We start from the raw sequence: 20,699 nt of genomic DNA on the forward strand, positions 1-20,699 counted from the left end.
AGAAAAATAATTTATTTCCAACAATAATCCCTTTGGTATTTGACCAGAGAGGGGTGCAGCTATAGGAAGTGTAAAGGCAGCAGTTGCTCTGTATATGGCGAGATGGTCTAGGGCAGGCATGGCCAACCTGCGGCTCTCCAGCTGTTGTAAAACTACAACTCCCACCATGCCCTGCTGTAGGCTAATAGCTGTAGGCAGTCTGGGCATGCTGGGAGTTGAAGTTTTGCAACAGCTGGAGGGCCTCAGGTTGGCCATCCCTGGTCTAGGGGTAAATGTCTGTAGTGTACGGGAGAGTAATACCCCGTCACTACTGAAGGGTCACTTGGGTATTGTCGTTCCCCCTGTATTTTTGGGGAGGTTGGTATAGAATATCTTATAATGTCATGCTATGTATTTTCCTGTTACTGTGAAACGTGCATTTGCAGGCCGGCTAGGGTGTAGTTCCAGCTCTGAGTCACTAGAGGGAGCTAGGGAACCCTAGGTTATATAAGGCCCAGTCAGGAAGTAGTAGCAGGAGAGACAGACAGTGGGAGCAGAGGTCAGAGATGATCCTGTGTCTGAGTGGAAGCCAGGCTATGGGCCTGTGAGAGCAAAGCAGGCCCCAAGCCTGCCGGCTAGGAGAGGGTAGTAAAGGCCCTGTAACCGGGTTCTGGATCCAAGGAGAAGGTTCCCCTCCTGAGTCACCATCCGTTCAGATGAAACAGCATAAGTAAGCCATCAGCCAAGACACAGAATACCACAGGGGCCGATCAGATAAAGCAAGAGGTACTCAAGATAACAGAGGAGGTACTAGATAAGGACAGCTTCAAGGGTACGCCAGATAAAGGGCATTAGACCTTGGAGAGAAAGTCACATGTAGCGGGACCAGTCAGGAATAGTGTGCAAGCCGCCTGTACTGCATCTCCTGCAATCAACACTCTGTATTATACATTGCTAAGACCGGCCATTCTGTAATTCCCAAGAACCACCTGTATTGCTACAAGAAACCAACCGTCTTTCATGGAACTGTGCTGTACCTGTGTCCATGTATTATCCTGACTGATATTCAGTAAAAGTTCCAGTTTTTGTTGGCTATCCTGTGCTTGCTTCATTCTTCCACCATACTTTACACGGCGTGTCACCGTTTAATTGACACTGGCGTCACGAACTTTTAACATCTGCCTGTTCCTGTATTTGCCCCAATTGAAGACGACAGTGGATCCCAGGTTAGTGGTCAATCTGCACTACAAAGCCCAGCATACACTACTGACCCCCTGGGACACTGCATCGCTCTTTTTGGCGTCACGAACAGGATCCGCATACTTCTACAGTGCAGAGAAGTGTGAACTGTGTGCTTTAACTATTCCACCACCGTATTGCGAAGACTGTAACCTTTATTCCTAACTTGTGGATTACAATTGTGCCTGGGAGGAATCAGAGACGCTGTACTGTGTTGCGCTACCCCCAGAGAGAAAAATCGTATTTGTGGACTGTGATTTATTGGACTTTTCATTATCCTGCTTGCTGTCATTGAATTGCGGCATCCGGACACTTAAAATGGCCGCCGGCGCCATGAGGCTTTTTACTGCGCCATCAGGATGTGCAGAGGCGCGAATATTTGGCGCCGAAACCTTCCAAGAAGGAGGAGGGGACGATTGCCCTGGAGCGCCGCCCACCTTGAGGAGTGGCGAAGCGGCTAACTACTTTGAAGAGTTACGCCTGGGAGGCGGGGCTCAGATGGAGATAGACTGGCCCAGTGTGTGGGAGGAGTCAGAGTCGATGCAGCAACCAGGAAGAGAAGAGATGGCGTGCGCTGCAGAGAGAGAGGTTGAGACCACGTGCGAGTGGGGCGCCACTCCACCGGACTTTCCGGAGTTGGGGCCGTGGGATCCTCTAGCCTGGACGGCCACCCCCTGGGCCCAGGCCATGGACCTAAGCATCACCCGACCTGAGTCCCCACCGATCCGTCGCCGGGATGCAGAATGGCCGGCTATTATGGAGGAGTTGAGAGGCGCGGTGGCGAAAAAGAACACCAGCCGGAAGAAGCGGTTTGAGGAGATGGCTAAGTCCATACAGGGAGACTCCTTTCCGGGTAAGCCCCAGCTAGAAAGGCGCCGTGGGATCGTGGTGTCCTTTGATAAGGAAAAAGGCTATGGGTTTATCCAGGAGTTGGGGACTGGCCGGGACTTCTATGTCAACCGGCGATCGGTAAAGCGGCACTACCTCCCGGAGCATCTCCACAATCTGACTATGGGGGAGATCGTAGAATACACCCCCGCCGAAAGTCTAAGGGGCCCCTACGCCACCGCAGTGACTCGCCCGAAGGCGCCGGCTGAGAACTGGGACTCTGGGAAAGAGAGGTCAGAGCCAGTTGAGACAGAGAGAGTGCATGTGGAAAAGGCCCGGACCACCCATCTGCAGAACCAGGCCTACCTCAGCCCAGACGTTTTCTGGGAGCCCATCGTGCTGCAGGGGCTGGAGGAGCGGTATCCCCCTCCGGATGCAGTGAGACGAGAGGAAGAGAAGGAGCGGCAGGACAGCTGCCGGAGAGCAGAGGAATGTGCTGAGGCCCGGCGCCAAACCGCAGCTGCCATTGTTACCCCAGCGGCCGGACCCCCTGGACCTCCGGTAGATCCGACCACCTGCACTAAAGCGGAACTAGAGGCCCTACGAAAGAGGGTGTATTGGGTGGCGGACCTCGGGTACGCAGGAGGCGTGCGATGGTTCCCGTTTCCGAGGACGGATGCTGAAATGGAGGCCATGAAGGACAAGCCTCCCCCTCTAAAGATTGTCAGGGGTGACGGTTTCCAAATGTGGCCGGCCTTGCCAGAAGAATTGCTGCAGGTTCCCTATGTCGACTCGTCATCTGAGGAAGAACATGATACTCGTCTGTGAGTACTTCTGCCCTCTTGTCCATCTCCTTAATGGCCGTTTGTCCCTCCATTTGGCAGAGCTGGTGAAGCTCGCTGCCAGTTACCCACGGCCGGTGGCATCCTCGTTAAATAATGTGCCACTGTGTATCAATGCTTCCAGCTGCCTTTGTTTTGTTTGGGACATCCGGTTTGCTGCTACAATCCCAGTTGTGCCTTATTTTGCACTGTTTTTCCCTTTTTACCCCCATTTCAGGTTGAAAAGACATTTTTATGTCAGCACTATTTTAAAGGGTAAGCAGGACTTGCCAGGATAACAAGGCCCTGGTATTGTCAGAGTCCTGTATTGTAATTTTATATATGTGTTGCTGACAGTATTTAATAACCGGTTTTTTTATTCAAGTATATGTGCCCAGAGATGGACTTCCTATGTGCAAGCCTCTGAGAGGTTAATTTATTATGGACTTATTTATTGTCATGGACTATCCTGGTTCTTTCAACATCCGCTGTGCCAGGTCAGCGCCCCCGTTCCACTCACTATCCTGTGAAAAAGAGAACGACGCCCCTTGTCACCAGACTTCACCATTTCCAAATGGGTCTGATAAGAGTGTAAATGACATATATGTATGCATGCATGTGTCTTTCTCTATTTCAGGTCATGATTCCAGTTGGGCGGGCCCTGATGGAGTACGAGGTCGTACTCAGCTTAAAGCAGCGGGGTATGTAGTGTACGGGAGAGTAATACCCCGTCACTACTGAAGGGTCACTTGGGTATTGTCGTTCCCCCTGTATTTTTGGGGAGGTTGGTATATAATATCTTATAATGTCATGCTATGTATTTTCCTGTTACTGTGAAACGTGCATTTGCAGGCCGGCTAGGGTGTAGTTCCAGCTCTGAGTCACTAGAGGGAGCTAGGGAACCCTAGGTTATATAAGGCCCAGTCAGGAAGTAGTAGCAGGAGAGACAGACAGTGGGAGCAGAGGTCAGAGATGATCCTGTGTCTGAGTGGAAGCCAGGCTATGGGCCTGTGAGAGCAAAGCAGGCCCCAAGCCTGCCGGCTAGGAGAGGGTAGTAAAGGCCCTGTAACCGGGTTCCGGATCCAAGGAGAAGGTTCCCCTCCTGAGTCACCATCCGTTCAGATGAAACAGCATAAGTAAGCCATCAGCCAAGACACAGAATACCACAGGGGCCGATCAGATAAAGCAAGAGGTACTCAAGATAACAGAGGAGGTACTAGATAAGGACAGCTTCAAGGGTACGCCAGATAAAGGGCATTAGACCTTGGAGAGAAAGTCACATGTAGCGGGACCAGTCAGGAATAGTGTGCAAGCCGCCTGTACTGCATCTCCTGCAATCAACACTCTGTATTATACATTGCTAAGACCGGCCATTCTGTAATTCCCAAGAACCACCTGTATTGCTACAAGAAACCAACCGTCTTTCATGGAACTGTGCTGTACCTGTGTCCATGTATTATCCTGACTGATATTCAGTAAAAGTTCCAGTTTTTGTTGGCTATCCTGTGCTTGCTTCATTCTTCCACCATACTTTACACGGCGTGTCACCGTTTAATTGACACTGGCGTCACGAACTTTTAACATCTGCCTGTTCCTGTATTTGCCCCAATTGAAGACGACAGTGGATCCCAGGTTAGTGGTCAATCTGCACTACAAAGCCCAGCATACACTACTGACCCCCTGGGACACTGCATGTCAACTATACATCACAGACGTGCTGTGAATTGTACCTAAACTGTGGGTCTTCACTGTGTTGAGCAATTGGAAGGTAATTGCTTATAGTCCTAATGGCATTTATGGGTTAAAAAAGCTTTAAAACAAGTTGTCCCATTAAGACAACGTATCCCTTATTCACAGGATGGGACAAGCATCTTATCGGCGGGGGCCTGACTACTGCGTCCCCATTTGAACGGAGCAGAGGTCACGCAAGCACGCTGCCACCCCAGGGTTGATGGAGACAGTTGTGGGCTCGTACTTGGCTGACTCTGGGAGTCTCATGTAGTGGTAGTCTGCTGCTCCTTTCAAAAAGCATGGACCCCAGTTCTCGTGTTTGATGGGTGCTCCAGCAGTCGGACCCCCACCAATCAGACATTTATCACAAAGGGCCAACTCCTTTATAATGCAATATACACTGGAGCTGTCACTTATATGGCAGTTACCCTGAGGACCAGGAACCTGGCAGCAATAGGTCAGGAAAGTGCTTAAAGTTTCGGGTAGAATCTATAGACTGTGAGTTGTAACATTTAAAGAGGTTGTCTTGTTTGTAAAACACATACTCTACTAGAGAATTTTGAGTTATACCTCATTCAGGACCCCATCTATTAGAGCGACTATTAGAGTGACCACAAAGAGCCTCTCTCAGTCTGGAGGAACCAGCACACCCATGCATTACACAGATAGCTTATTGACTGCAATGCTTTATTTCTCCAGTGGAGGTGCTGCAGGGGAATTGGCAAAAGACCACTCTGTTATCAGCTTAATATCTCTGGACCCTCCAATGTAGACATGTAATAGTTGTGATAAAATCCACACTACATATGGAATAACACGGAAAGACACGAGCACTTGATACCTACCTATACATGTCAGTGATGTTGGAATTTTCTCTGAGCCCAAGTTCTTTTTTCAAATTAATGTCCCGAGGTAGATTGTTTGGATCATCCAGGAACTGCATACGATTAAACAAGGGGTCACAAACTTAAATATCAATGGCTAATTTATAGTGTAGGAGATTCTCATTTTTAGTCTACTTTCACATCTGCGTTTTCCTTTCCGGCATTAATATCCGTCATGGGATCTCAAAACCAGAGGAAAATGCGTTCGTTTTGTCCCCATTCATTGTCAATGGGGACAAAACTGAACTGAAAGGAACGGAGAGCGCCAGAATGCATTCTGTTCCGTTTCATTACATTCCCATGACGCACATAAAAGCGCTGCACGCAACGTTTTTGAGTGCGCCATGGGATGCGAAGCAAGATGGATCACAATGTTAGTCAATGGTGGCGGATCCGTTTTCTGGCGCCCATTGACTTACAATGGTTTTAGTGTCGGATCCGTCTTGGTCATTTTAGAGATAATATAACCGGATCCATTCAAAACGGATGCAGCCGGTTATATTTCAATAACGGACGCGTTTTTGCTGATCCCTGACGGATCGATATGATAGTCTGTTTGCTCACCCGATAAATATTCCCATTGGCCCAATGTTTGCACACGAGGGTCTGTACATTTCCTCCAACCAGGAAGGTGATGAACACGAAAAGGATGATCAACCAGGAGAAGATAAGGGAGAGATATACCTCACTGCAACAGAATCATGTGTATTAGATTGCGAGCTCTTCAGGAGACAGCTTTGTGTAATATGCATGTTATTATACTTTATACTATAGCATTCTTCCCATTTCGTAAAATGATGGCATATCGCTAGGATATATCAACACTTTATGATCAGTGAGTGCCCCACTTCTGAGACCCTCAGAATACTTAGGATGAGGGGGCTGCAGAGCCGATTTACCCCTGTCTTGTCTTCTAAGGCTAACCTGTACAGCAGGCTCCCAGGCTACCGGCTGCGCAGGGAACTGTAGCCAACTTCATTTGCTTGAATGGGGCTGTGCTACAGTTTCCTGCACATCAGGCGACAGGTGCCGCTGTACAGGGAAAAACAGGGAATTTGGTGCTGCAGCCCTGCATTCTCAGTATAATGGCTTGTTCGCACGACCGTTGCCCCTCCGTGCCCGTGCTGTGGACCGCAAATTGCGGTCCGCAATGCACGGGCACCGGCCGTGGGGGCTGCCGCATGCAGATCGCGACCCCATTCACTTGAATGGGGTCCGCGATCCGTCCGTTCCACAAAAAGAGAGAGAAAGTTCTATCTTTTGCAGTACTCCGTAGTGCTTCTGTAGGGTTCCGTTACACACCACATCTTCGGAATGGTTTCGCATCTGTGATGCGGAATGCACGGCCACAATATGGCAACGGAGGGGCAATGGTCGTGTGAACAAGCCCTTAGTGAGGGTCTTAGAGGTCGGATCCCCACCAATCATAAAGCAAATATGCCTTTAACTATTCATAGGAATATCTTCTTGATAGTATTTAGGTCAGATCAAAGCCCCCTGGGGAAATATATTTGAACGTAACAAGTTTACCACATGGTGCCCAAAAAATTGTTGTACCGCAAGCACATACACGTTTTCAAATACAACCACAGTGACGGTAAGATCAGTTTAAAACAGGTGTAATTTCACAAAGTGGATTTCAGGTCAGAGAGTGACTGGTGATCTGTTATGTGATCACTAAAAAACTTCCCACATGCTCCAGGTCTGAAACTTGAGGAACATTTTAGACATTAGCATCTTCACTACTGACTTTACTGTTAGAACGCCTTTAAAGGGAACCTGTCACCGGGATTTTGGGTATAGAGCTGAGGACATGGGTTGCTAGATGGCCGCTAGCACATCCACAATACCCAGTCCCCATAGCTCTGTGTGCTTTTATTGTGTCAAAAAAACTATTTAATACATATGCAAATTAACCTGAGATGAGTCCTGTACGTGAGATGAGTCAGGGACAGGACTCATCTCAGGTTCATTTGCATATGTATCAAATGGGGTTTTTGACACAATAAAAGCACAAAGAGCTATGGGGACTGGATATTGCGGATGTGCTAGCGGCCATTTAGCAACCCATGTCTTCAGCTCTATACCCAAAATCCCGATGACAGGTTCCCTTTAAGTTAAGTTGTGACTTACATTAAGAGGAGTCCAGCTCCATCTCTTCTCCTCAGTCTGCTGTTCTCAGGATCCCGCAATAAGTAGAGGCCCCAAAGTCCAAAAAGTAGCCCCAGCACAGTACAAATGGCTATCAAGAGCAGGATACAGCACAGGACAACACCTATTACCCATCTGTCGAATGGTAGAAATGTATAATTAAAGTATTCACAGTAACTTAGAGGGGTTGTCCAGGAATGCTGACGTTTTAATGGACACCCACAGCCTCGCCTCCACTTTGGAAAGAACCATACCTGCCTGCTCTCTGCTGTTCCAGTACTATTCTCGGGCTCCCATGTGTCTATCTTCCAGGTATAGGCACATGAGCTGCTAAAGCCAACCACTGGCTTCAGCAGTGATGTATCTCTTGTAGTCACCAGTGCTTAGTTGCAGCGGAGAATGTGACCATGTCCATGCCAGGGAGGAAACAAACAGTCTGTGGACCAGAAGATGGACTTGTGGGAGCTGGCACACAGGACTGGGGTATGACGGGGAGCAGGCTGCAGGTATCCGTTAAAACCTCACACACTAATCACAGATATGCACAAAAAAGTAAAAAAACTAAACCAAACACACCACTCCTTCACTTCCCATTGCTTTGATTCCATGTTCATGGTTAGTGATGAGCGGCAGGGGCAATATTCAAATTTGAGATATTTTGCGAATATTTGGGAGAATATTCGTCATAAATTCGCAAAAAAATCGCAATACAGAAAATACAGAAAAGTCATATAACACAAACTGTATGTGACAAAAAAACGAATAATCAGTTTAACTTACCACTCAAGGTGACCCTTGTTCCTGACTTTCTTTGCAAAGACGATCCAGTTTTAGTTCATATAAGGAGACTTTTAGGTCCCTCTGGCAGTCACATATAGGCTCACTATCCTCCACCCCCCCTAAAGTTGTCAGAAGCTTTCTCCCCATTCCCCCCCAGCAATCACATGTAGGCTCACTATCCTCCACACCCCCTAAGGTTGTCAGAAGCTTGTTCCACATTGCCCCCTCGTTTTACCCAGCAGTTACAAGCAGGCTCACCATTCTCCCAACCCCCAAAGTTGTCAGAAGCTTGGCCACACTGACCCCCCAATACTCCCAGCAGTCACATACAGGCTCAACATCCTCCCACCCCCCAAAAGTTGTCAGAAGCTTGCTCCCCATTCCACCAGCAATCATATGCAGGCTCGCTATCTTCCAACACCCCCAAAGTTGTCAGAGGTTCGCTCCACATTGTCCCCCCATTTTTCCCAGCAGTTACTTGCAGGCTCACCATTCTCCCACCCACCAAAGGTTGTCAGAAGCGTGCCCCACATTGTCCCCCATAACCCCCAGCAGTCACATGCAGGCTCACCATCCTAAATCTCCAATTTAGTCACAAAGCTTTCCCCATTCCCCAAGCTCACTATAGACCTTCCATCTGACTGCCCCAGCACATTATCCCCTGCTGTCCCCTATGCCCCTACTACTCCTTACCCTCTGCTGTCACCTGTGCCACTACTACTCCCAACCATGTCACTAATCCTATCTTCATTCTGTCAGCTGCGCCAGCAGGACAGCAGTTGAGGAACACTAGCGGTACAGCAACCAGCCAGCCCGTGAGGTAGTAGAGTCTGAAGATGTCTGGCACGGCACGGAGCGTGAGGGGTGGGTCTTGGTGATGGTTTCTGTATAGCGCATCAGTACTCAGCCAGCCAGCCAACCATGAGGCAGTGGAGTCTGAAGATGGCTGGCACTGTGGGAAGCATGCGGGGCGGGCCTAGCAGACCCTGTGTAGTGAGTCAGAATTTTTTTAAATTAAAGGTGCAGTGCGTTGCGATGCAGTGTGACCGCATGCCAGTCAAATATGGCCTGCGTGCCATCTCTGGCATGCATGCCGGGGGTAGCCGACCCCTGCTCTAAAGGAACAACTTTTAGCAAACGAGGCAGTGGAAAAATGTCCCAAGGGTCATTGAAAGGGGTTTAGGCGGAAACCCTATGTCCTGTGTGGGGGCCATCCTTTCTATGGGGCCCTTACTTTTCTATGTACGCCACTGCCACAGCCGCTCACCATTTAAAAATAGAATAGATCAGCCAGAGATTAATTAGTTCTCTTCAGGATTTCTAGATCCTGCCGAAAATGCAGACAGACATGGGGGCAACTATATATTTTCTTTACTTTAATTCATTTTTAGAAATATTGTCCCTTTAAGACATCTCGGTCAGGTCCAACTGCTGAGACCACTGTTCCCCACTGGTTTTAAAAAGAGGTCCCATTTGATTTGGATTAATTGGCTTTACTTGTCTGTACAATTTATATTTACCTGTAGTATTCGTAGCGTTCTACTTCATGGCCATACATTTCAATCTTTAGTTGAACGTTTAGTACCTCTTTATCTATAGGGTCAATATATCGTAGAATGGGAATTTTGCTTGCATAGGATTTAATTTCTTGTTCTGCATTATTCAAGGCAGACCTAATATCTGGAATTAGAGAAAACACAACATGAGGATGATTTTAGGATATTAAATCATACAAAAAAGCATCTGACCCCTTTGGGTTTGCAACTCACCAGTAAAACTTTTGTCAGCCTGAGTGGTCACGAGTTTTGGCATATCGTTGGAAACTTGAAGTGCCTGAGGGGATAAGAAAATGGGAACTAATGACAAGTGAGAGAGGGGGGAGGGATGAGGAAAGCAGTCAGGGCCTGCAAGGAAGATGAAAGAACGGGGATGACAGAATGACACAAATAACAAACGCAGAACACTAATAAGAAAGTAGAGAGAAGAACAGTAGAGGAGCCACGTCATGGAAAGCCACCACAGGGATAAAATAAAGAGTGAAAAAGTGAATGAATAAAAACTAATTTTCAAGAAATCTTTGGCTGTTATGGGCCTGGATGAATTAGTTGTATGTAGCACACAAGTCTCTTTGATGAAATTCAATTAGAAATTCAAGAACCCTTCTTGGTTAATGTAGACGTCAACAGTTAAGCCAAAGATTATGGCTTAGTTTAATCCATTCACACATGGGAAATCTTCCTACATCACCAATCATGAAGTATAGGACAAATTAGAAGGTTGTAAGTGATGAAGAAAGTAGTTTAATATAGACGAAAACCAAGTACAACTCTATAGCTGGTAAAAACAACTAAAGGGGTTGTCAGGAGGAAATGTGATAACACTGGATCTGCCTACAATAAAGAAGTGATTACTTACTTACCTGTTAGATCTCACATCACCGCTCTAGTTTTCCCAGCCTGGCTCCAGCAGTGATGTCACACCGATAATATGTGACCTCTGCAGCCAATCACTGCAGACAGGTGAACAGATCCCGGCCAGGAGAACCGGAGCATAGATGTGGAATGTGGCAGGTAAGTAATGACCATGTTGTTATTGTAGGCCTCTGTATTGTCCTGTTTCCTCCTGAAACCAGACAGATCCTTTCAAGAAATGTATTTGCTAAGGCCTAGGGAAGTCCACAGATATGGCAAGACCTTCAATACAACAGAATCTATTGTACTGTATGCAGTAATTATAATTTCCTTGTAGCAAACACATATAGAAATTGCTTAGTCTTAAAGGGGTTGTATGGTCTACTCAGCTTCCAATACAGGAATTAATAGAGCTCTGGAGAACCACTTGCTACCGCATTCCCCCACAATTATCAGTAGTGGGACACCTTGCTAAAAGCTCATCATCAGTGAGAACCTCCAACAAAAAGAAACTATCCAAAGCAGGCACCACCTTTAATGATCTAGAACTTTGTAATATAGGCGTCTCCATAAGGTTATCTATGACCAATTCCCCTTACCATAATCCTACCTTGTACTCCACACCACCTAATGCCAGTGTTAAGGAGGAGGTGGGGAGAGGAGAGGGCTAATCCTGACTGTAATGCTTTCCTTGGCCTGGGCAGTGAAGGGGTGGGGGCTCAACCCTTCTTGGCCTCGCTAGACTTTTGGGGACTCCTGCCTGGTGGTGGCTGGGGTGCCCTTGATTTTAAGGAAGAATGAGCAGCAGGGTGCAATGCAGGAAAAACAGGAGGTAGGTGATGATGATTAGGTATACAGACCACAGACCAGGCTGGCTTTGTTATATCAAAGTAATGTCTCTCCTTTACTGAATAGATTGATAGGGGGTCACAGTACAAATATATGCTGCAGGCACAGTCCTTAACTACAGTGTAGACTTTTCCCATAAGGCTGCGTATATAAGGTGGCTGTTATGGTGGTAATTGACCCTGTCTTTATAGCCGCCAGCGATCTTCCCAAAATGACCAAAGGTGTGCAATGCCTCAATATTTCTCTGCAGGTCCGAACTGCGGGTGCAGGCCTCCATCAGATGTTCAAGTGTAGTGAGCACCAAAAGCAAAAACCCAAACCACCGGCAGTAAAGTCTAAGGGTTGAATTAGATTACCTTTACTCACGCCGAGCACTGCCCCATGGTCCTCAACTATCTGCAAAATTCAATTTTTCTTTCTCGAAGAGGTTAATCCTTAGCAAAGTTCCTTTTACTGGCAGCTTCACTCACAGGATTTTCCTGGAGCAGAGTTAGTCTTGACCTACTTGGCAGGCGCTCACACCAAATAGATCTACACTCTAGCTTGCTTATTTGCAAATTCTCCAGTAACCAAAAGAATATGGGACCAGTGCATAATCTGGCAACTAATACTAAGAAACTTTGGTAGTTAAAGGAGTTGACTCATCATAGACAATGGGGGCATAATGCTAGGATATGCCCCCATTGTCTTATAGGTGCGAGTCCCACCGCTGGGACCTATATAGAGAACGGAGCCCTGCAAGGTGGTGGCTGGAGGACTCCGGTCCGGTCACCACCAAGCCAGCCCCCCCTTAGAAGTAAATGAGAGCGTACCGCGCATGCGCGGCCCCCACTCCCATTAATTTCTTTGAGGCCAACGGAATTTCCATAGAAAATGAATGGAGGGCGGCTGCGCATGCGCAGTGTGCCTTCCTTCACTTTCCGGGCTCCGTTGTCGATATAGGTGTGGGTACCAGCAGTGTGACCCCCACCTATAGGACAATGGGAGCATATCCTAGCTATATGCCCCCATTGTCCATGATGAAACAACCTCTTTAAGCGTTTCCTACCTATACAGAGGCTTTCTGGGTTACATAGTGTATAGATCATAGTCAGCGCCACTGTGAACACCTTTACCACAGTATATTAATTTTCTTTACTGATATTGTATTGAAATTATTTAATCTTTACAAAATAGAACTACCTTCAGGAAAATCCCAGTTAGATTGACTTTTCTCACATTGACTAATTTGTCCACAGAAATAGAAGGAACCTAAAATATAAAACACATGTCAGTAGAAAGTACGTCTTAATATTTATCTATCTCTCTAATTTCCATTGGTTTGACAAGGTTCAGTATAACAGTATGCTCACACCTGGCTCTGGTTCGGGTTCAGCTGCACATTTTGTATAATGCTGGCAGCATCGCTGCAGTCCTCACAGCTTGGTTCTGATAAAATTGCTAGAAGATTATCTCTGTGACTAATCAGCGTGGCCAAAAGTTCCCTTTCTTTTCTTTGCAGGTTCATCAGAGTCATGTTAACATCCACTACTATCTGAGCTGCCCTTTCCAGATCTGTGAAGAATACAGGAGAAAAATAATTTAAAATCTGTCCCGTATTAAGCATTTAAGTTAAAATCAAGTTTCAGGAGAACCTCTAGGATGCGTTCTTATGTGCCAAATGGCACTGCTAGTATGCCATGCTGCCAGTTACCAGACAAAATGTTTACTGTAAATTACTGCAATTTTGTCATGTATTTTTTTCACCATTCAGCCCATGAGAATATAAACATAGATATGCACCTGTAACTATGGAAAGAAACTGGCTATGAAACTTGGTAAAGAATAATAGCTGCTCATAGGCAAGACACCTAGGCATTTAGGTTATAAAATAAATCCAAGTCTTGTTACTAAAAGTATTGCTCAAGTAACCACAGCATACAAGTACATATAGAGCTTTTTGTCGTTCCTTTATTTATCCATCCAGAAATTAAGCAAATACTCGGCCAACGTTTTGGTCCAATCCTTGGACCTTGTTCACAGCCTACATAAACATGCAAAGAAGGACATATGATAGAGAACCTGTGTATTGTATGAGACATTCAAGTTAGGTCCAGAAATATGGGCTTTAATTTGAGGGTATTCACATCCTAACTGGAAGAAGGGCTTAGGAATTACAGGCCTTTAATATGTCACTGCCTCTTTTTCATGGTATCTGGACAATTATCTATAAAGCTATTCCCTCATGAATCCATCATCAGTTAAGCAGGTAAAAGGTCTGGAGTTGACTCCAGACTTGGCATTTGGTCAATGTGAACCCACAACATGCGGTCTCAGTGAAAGTGAAACAGACCATCATTAGGCTGATTAAAAAAAGAAAAAATCCATCAGCTAGTGGAAATGGTAGGAGTTGCCAAATCAACAGTTTGGTACATTCTGGTAAAAAACAAAAGCTCACTAGTGAGCTCGGGAACTCAAAAAGGCCTGGACATCCATGGAAGACAACAGTGGTGGATGATTGCTGTATCCTTTCCATAGTGTATCTATCTACCATAAAGAGAAGACTTCATGAGAGCAATACAGAGGGTTCACCACAAGGTGCAAGCCATTAGTCAGCCTCAAAAATAGAAAGGCCAGATTAGATTTTGCCAAAAACATCTAAAGAATCCAGCACCGTTTTGGAACAGTATTCTTTAGACAGATGAAACTTAGATCAACCTGTGCTAGAGTCATGGGAAGAAGAAAGTATATGGAAGGCTTTGAACGGCTCATGATTCAAAGCACACCACCTCCTCTGTAAAACATGGTGGAGGCAGTGTGATGGCATGGCTTCCAATGGCACTGGGTCTCTAGTGTTTATTGATGATGTGACTGAAGACAGAAGCAGCTGGATGAATTCTGAAGTGTGCAGGGATAGGCTTTCCGCTCAGATTTAACCAAATGCAGCAAGGTTGATTAAACGGTGCTTCAGAGTACAGATGAACCCAAAGCATACTGTGAAAGCAAAAGGAAGATCACACCCGTCGCGTCACATGTAATGGATATGCACGGCGGCGATCCTAAATGTCTGCAATTTTCGGTCCTGGAAACCATCCCATTGTCACCAAGGGGCGGAGACTGGGACCGTAAAATCCTCCAAAAAGAGTGCGTATGGATTCACCGCTTTAGATCCCAGACACCACTAGGGATTAATGAGAGACTCACGTTTTCTTGTTTCCTATGATCCATTTCCCCCGGGGGGGCCTATCTATCTTGCTGTACGTCTCTCCTATCTCTCTGTCAAAAAATAACGCCACTTTGGTAATTTTACCAATAGCCACGATAAAAGAAGTAGGATACAATTTAAAAGTATCCAGGTCGCACATTAGTCATCCAATGTGCTTTAGGTGTTTTATCTATCATAGTAATACACCTTAAGTGAAAAGTACATGAGTGAACCACTAACATCTCTCACACCCCACTCCCCTTCCCTTAGTAGAACGCCACAATAAACACTACTATGCCAGATGAAACTGGCCGGATTTATTTATGTATTGGGCGTCGCCTTGCCTTTGCTGTTATTAGATCTGTATCTACTGTAAGTGATTCGCCTTATGGACCGGATGGGGAGCGACTTTGCGCTCCACAGAACAGGATGTGGCTGCCTTATGCGTTCCACCTGGGAGAGGCGCCGCACGGACCGGAAGTGACGTGATTGTGCGTTCCACGCAACCGGATGTTATGTCCGAGTGCGTTCCATTTGATCCGGCCGGCTCCTAGTGATCGGGGATATGCCCCTAACTATAGGAGGGACTAATCGTTACCTATACGTACGGCTCTCAGGCCGGAAGTGACGCCGGCTGCGACACCTCATCTTTTGATATCAGCCGAACACATGCTAATTAGCGCAAATTATATACAGCTGGTAGGTGGATATTTAGGGGAACGGGAGTGAATGTGAATGAGAGGAGGAACAGGATGCTACCAGGACGCAGCTTAAGTTTGGACCATCTATTGAGAATTGATATCATCATAGTATGTAGTGTGTCTCACACTATATCTGACTTTTTGCTCACAGCTTCCTGGGTGAAGTATTGGCCCAAATCATGTGGGCCCTTTATCCCCCTGACTGCACAGGATATTAAGTAAGTGCCGATCTAAAGGAGTTATAGGGGATACACATGTATTGTATTATATCCAGCACCTGAACTGAGAGCATCTCTATCTCTTACAGGTGGGACATATCAAATGGGTCCCCTGGTCCTATGCTTAACATCATCTGCGTCTCTGGTCCTGTTGCCTCAATCATATCTTAAGTATCTTTGATTTATCTTTTGTGATGGTTGTATCTCTGACCATGTATGCCCCCTGATGAACCTAGTGATAGGGGAAACGCGTAGGGGCTTTTGTGGAACCAGCCTGGGAACGCACCGGTTTGATGCCCCAGGGTCCGGTTCCATATGTTTAACGGTGATATTTATCCAATTCACCCTTTCATTGTATTGGTCTTTATCCACTCCAGTGGCCCTGCAAGTATTTGATTACCAGGGACACATTATTACACCCATCAGCGTCTTGGGGAGCATATTTTGTTATTTTTTGAGAGGAGGGTAAACGCAGGGCGGTCAGCCCAGGAACGAGGACAGGGAGTCTCCACCACAAGGGGACGTCCCTGGGCTGAGGTTGTAGTTAGGGCGAGCATAGGGAGAGTACAGGTTTGCCCACTGCTCCCCTCAGCTGCCCTGTGTTCACTCATCCCTCTATAAGTGTATTGACGATTAGCTCCCAGACACATCTTTGTATCTACTATTATTGTTGTCTGTCTTTTCACTTATTCACTGGTGAACCACTACGGTGGTATTTTTTTTATAATTCGAAGAGTAAAAGTTATGTTTTAAAGGGATCAATACTGCTGGACATTATACTGTGAAAGCAACCCTGTATTTTTTGAATGCAAAGAAGTGGAATTTTCTGCAATGGCCGAGTCAATCACCAGATCTCAACCCGACCGACCACTCATTTCACTTACGTATGACAAAACTTAGGGCAGAAATACCCACAAACAAGAAACAACTGGTGACAGCTGCAGTAAAGGCCTGACAAAGCATCAGAAAGGAGGAAATCCAGCGTTTGGTGATGTCCATGGGTTCCAGACTTTAGGCAGTCATTGCCTGAAAAGGATTCTGTACAAAGTATTAAAAATGACTATTTTATTTATGGTAATGTTAATTTGTCCAATTATATTTTAGCCCATGAAATGAGGAGGCTTTTTAGAAAAATGGTAGCAATTCCTAAATATTTCACAGAATATTTTTGTTCAACCCCTTGAATTAAACCTGAAAGTCTACACTGCAAATGCATCTCAGTTCTTTCATTTCAAATCCAATGTGGTGGCATGCAGAGCCCAAATCATGAAGATTGTGTCACTGTTCAAATATTTCTGGACCTTACTGTAGATCCACCATTCACAATGGGTGATGTCACAGATTATCTACTCTCTCCTGAGCTCTGTACAGATCACAGAGTATGCCTAGAAAGCTCCACCCTAGAGGTCAATGAGTCCCCTCCTGTCTATTGTGTCTGTGGCCCATGATGGCTGCTGTACAGCATATCTCTAAATGCTGGTAACACCTCCGCCCTCATAATCATGTTCAGGAAACAGAATAAAAAATAAAGTATCAGTTAATAAATGCAGATTCAAAAAATCCTTTGATAGGATTTACTATTCCTGCGCTGGATTGCGTTCAGTGCACATAAGACATTGTACTGCGAGGTGATCAATGAAGAAGTGGATGGTGCAGGGAGCATTTACCTCTTGTTGTCTTGAGCCCTTCTTCTATGAGAGGGCGAATCTCGTTAGTCAGCTTGGCATTCACAGACTCATTCACAGCTGGAGTGAAGCCTATATGGACACCACACGGAGAAGAACATAATCAGATCTCATGCATTCTTCTAACATATGATGAGTTGGAGACTTCAAAACCACGCAGATCAGTGTCTGTGATCCTGGTTACAAATGGCTAATTGCTGCATCACAGCTAGAGATTAGCTGGTGACTCCATTGAGTGGGACAATATTTCAGTAATTGCTCTTTACAAAGCACGGCGCGATTAGAAGCTCACACAATACTGAGCATTCTTCATATATGACTGCTTGAACAAGAAACATCAGAGATAGGAAAACAGCCACATTATTCTGGGAAGAATGATTTGCTAATGTCAATCAACAGCTTTAAAAGTGTTCTTTTTTTTTTTTTTAAATAGAAACAGCGCCACTCAGGCCTATTGGCTGTGTTTTGTATTGCAGCTCAGTCCCATTCACTTGAAATGAGGAGGAGCTGCAAAATGAAACATAGATCATGGGCAAGGGTGATATTGTTTCTAGCAGAAAAATGTCATACCCTTTTTTTCTGTCCTAATATATCCCCCCTTAATGAAGTTAATCTATAAAATTTCATTCATTTTCCACAGAAAATTGGCCTGACATTTGCCCTGTGTAAAACCGCCATTGGTGCCATTGGTATATGTAGTACAAGGCTTCAGAAGAACCACACTTTATTGATTAGGCAGAGTTATTTAGGCAACTGTTTGGAGGTGTTATTTAAGCACCATGCAGCTATGTTATTTGGTCACTGTATGATATAAATTTTGGTACTATAGGTACACAGTAAGGGAGGGTCAGCCCTTGTGTACAGTATATCAGCTCCTCAATAGCATTGAAGTTTACGCATTATGATTAATCCCCTAAAATAATATTGTAATCTGAAGTCCTCACATTAGAATCTGGAGCAGTCTGTTAATAAGACAAAACACAAAAATGATAAACACATCCTGCACAACATGGTAAAGAGATACACGGATGTACATGGCCATAATCAAAGAGAAAAACCCAGAACACAGTAGCACCAAATGCAAAATCTTTATATAAACTAATACCACATCTCATATGCTAAATATTAGCTTCTTAGCAAATATATTTTCTATGGTCACCTTGACGCTGTGGGTGGGCACATATATGTTTGAAACAATGTGTTAAAAATAGAGACGAGCAAAGTTTTGGAAAATTCGATTTGGCTGCTTCGCCAAATCTTACAAAAAAATTGCTTCAATGGCGCCCCTCAGATGCTGCGTTCATACATAATTGCGGCATCTGAGAGTAATAATACAGTGTAAAATTAAGAAAAAAAAATTAAATCATACTTACCATCTCCATTTGCTTGCAACGGGCTGGCCGCCGCCATCTTGCTTAAAGATCTTGCGTGGCCTCAAGCGACGGGATTTCGTCCGAGATCTTCAAGTAAGATGCCGGTACCCAGCCCGTCGTGAGCAAATGGAGGAGGTAAGTATGTTTTTTGTTTTTTTTTCTAACTATTTCAGGTTAAATCGTTTGTTACCACGAAGCACGAGGAAATTCAGCTTAGCTGCAAATTGAATTTATCCTGAAATTCAGATCGAATTCCACTTTGTTGGATTCGATTCGCTCATCTCTAGTCAAAAATTCTCAGGACTGCAAGAAAGTAAAATTGCAGAAACTTGAGCACTTGACATAGAGCATGTCAACAGAATACAGGCTGCTGTAATTACATGACATACAGCAGACATGCTCAACCTGCGGCCCTCCAGCTGTTGTACAACTACAACTTCCACAGTGCCCTGCTGTAGGCTGATAGCTGTAGGCTGTTCAGGCATGCTGGGAGTTGTAGTTTTGCAACAGCTGGAGGTCCGCAGGTTGAGCATGCCTGACATACAGCGTCAAGGGAAGTAGCACTGCATACCCAGGCATATATGTCTTTGAGGAGTCTGGCAAGGATGGTTGCCTGCCCCTATGGGAGCTGTAATGGTTGCTTTCTGCAAGCATAGGAAAGACTACATAGCTAAAATAAAAGCCTGAAATGTAACAACTTGACAGTAGAGGACAACCCAAGGGCTTGTAGATTGAAATACTCTTTAATAAACTGATGTGTGTGTCCTGCTCTTCAACTTGTACTTTCTGCTTTTCCTAAATACTTTGATTGTTTTCTTTTGGCTTCCTTTTGTGATGTTTAGCCAGGGATTAATATCTGTTGGCTGAGCCAATTTGTTGTCCTCGGATATATTACAGACCGTGTGTGCTCGCTTAACTGAATTATCTTGTTTCTATACATGAGGTCTAATTATATGGGTAATAGGCCATAGATGTGTAATCTATATCCATTTCATTTTAAGCCAGTCTAATTGTTTTCTGTAGTGATTGTTGTATACAGGTTATCTGCTCGACTGCTAGATTATATTACTGGGCATTACACCATGGTAGATTGTAAATGCATTAGTACGGTAATAATCTAATCATTGGGTATCCTGTTGGATACAGGCGGGGGTGATGAAAGGAGTAGAAAAGGGGCAATTGGTTTATCCCCTCAAATCCATCTTGTAAGTTCTAGCTGTAGTCCACCGTTGCAGTGTATGACTTGTTTCTCCCAATGTTTGTTTACAGACTGCAGAAGTGACATGTATGTGACCACTGCAGCCAATTACTGTTCTCAGCCATATATTGCTGAGGACAGTGATTGGCTGCAGCGGTGATCTGATGTATACCTCATCGTCAGTGCTTCAGTCAGTAAACAAACACTGGGAGAAGTGCCGGAAAGGCGAGAGAATGGAGAGAATGTCACAGGAGAGGTGAGTATGTAATGGTTGTTTTTTTCACAACATTTGGGGCATTGGTATATTTTCTAATTATCTCAGACAAACCCTTTTAATGAGGTCATTTTAATATATTGCAAGGGCATTGTGCACTGGAATGTTTGCTGGAGCTTCTCTTGTGGTTTTATGCTCACTGCTTAAAGGGGTTGTCTCATTAGAGAGTAGCAGACTCTCCCTGCCCTCCTGAAGATGATTGACAGCTTTCTTCCTATTGTTGTGCATGGGGAGAAAGCTGTCAATCGGCAGCGGGTGGTGGGGAAAGGCGCCAGCTCATGAATATCAAGGACTCCAACAGAGTGCACGCATCATTGAGATTACTTGTGTGAGATTACAGTGATATTATGGAAACTACAAGTGACAAACTAGTGACAACCTACCATAATGAGG

At 45.2% G+C, this 20,699-nt stretch overlaps 1 protein-coding gene across 2 annotated transcripts in view; it reads right to left on the minus strand.

Annotated features, from left to right (window-relative positions):
* Nucleotides 1-20,699, minus strand: part of PROM2 (prominin 2) — a 96,125-nt gene that overhangs the window by 33,579 nt on the left and 41,847 nt on the right. For both annotated transcript variants that reach the window (XM_044279252.1, XM_044279253.1), the window contains exons 6-13: nucleotides 17,444-17,533; nucleotides 13,028-13,227; nucleotides 12,856-12,924; nucleotides 10,183-10,246; nucleotides 9,934-10,093; nucleotides 7,616-7,768; nucleotides 6,047-6,170; nucleotides 5,444-5,535 (exon numbers count right to left, since the gene is read on the minus strand). In XM_044279252.1, coding sequence (XP_044135187.1) covers nucleotides 5,444-5,535; nucleotides 6,047-6,170; nucleotides 7,616-7,768; nucleotides 9,934-10,093; nucleotides 10,183-10,246; nucleotides 12,856-12,924; nucleotides 13,028-13,227; nucleotides 17,444-17,533 — 952 coding nt within the window. The remainder of the gene's footprint in view (nucleotides 1-5,443; nucleotides 5,536-6,046; nucleotides 6,171-7,615; nucleotides 7,769-9,933; nucleotides 10,094-10,182; nucleotides 10,247-12,855; nucleotides 12,925-13,027; nucleotides 13,228-17,443; nucleotides 17,534-20,699) is intronic.

This window comes from Bufo gargarizans, chromosome 2, assembly GCF_014858855.1.
Source record: "Bufo gargarizans isolate SCDJY-AF-19 chromosome 2, ASM1485885v1, whole genome shotgun sequence".
NCBI classification, from domain to species: Eukaryota; Metazoa; Chordata; class Amphibia; order Anura; family Bufonidae; genus Bufo; species Bufo gargarizans.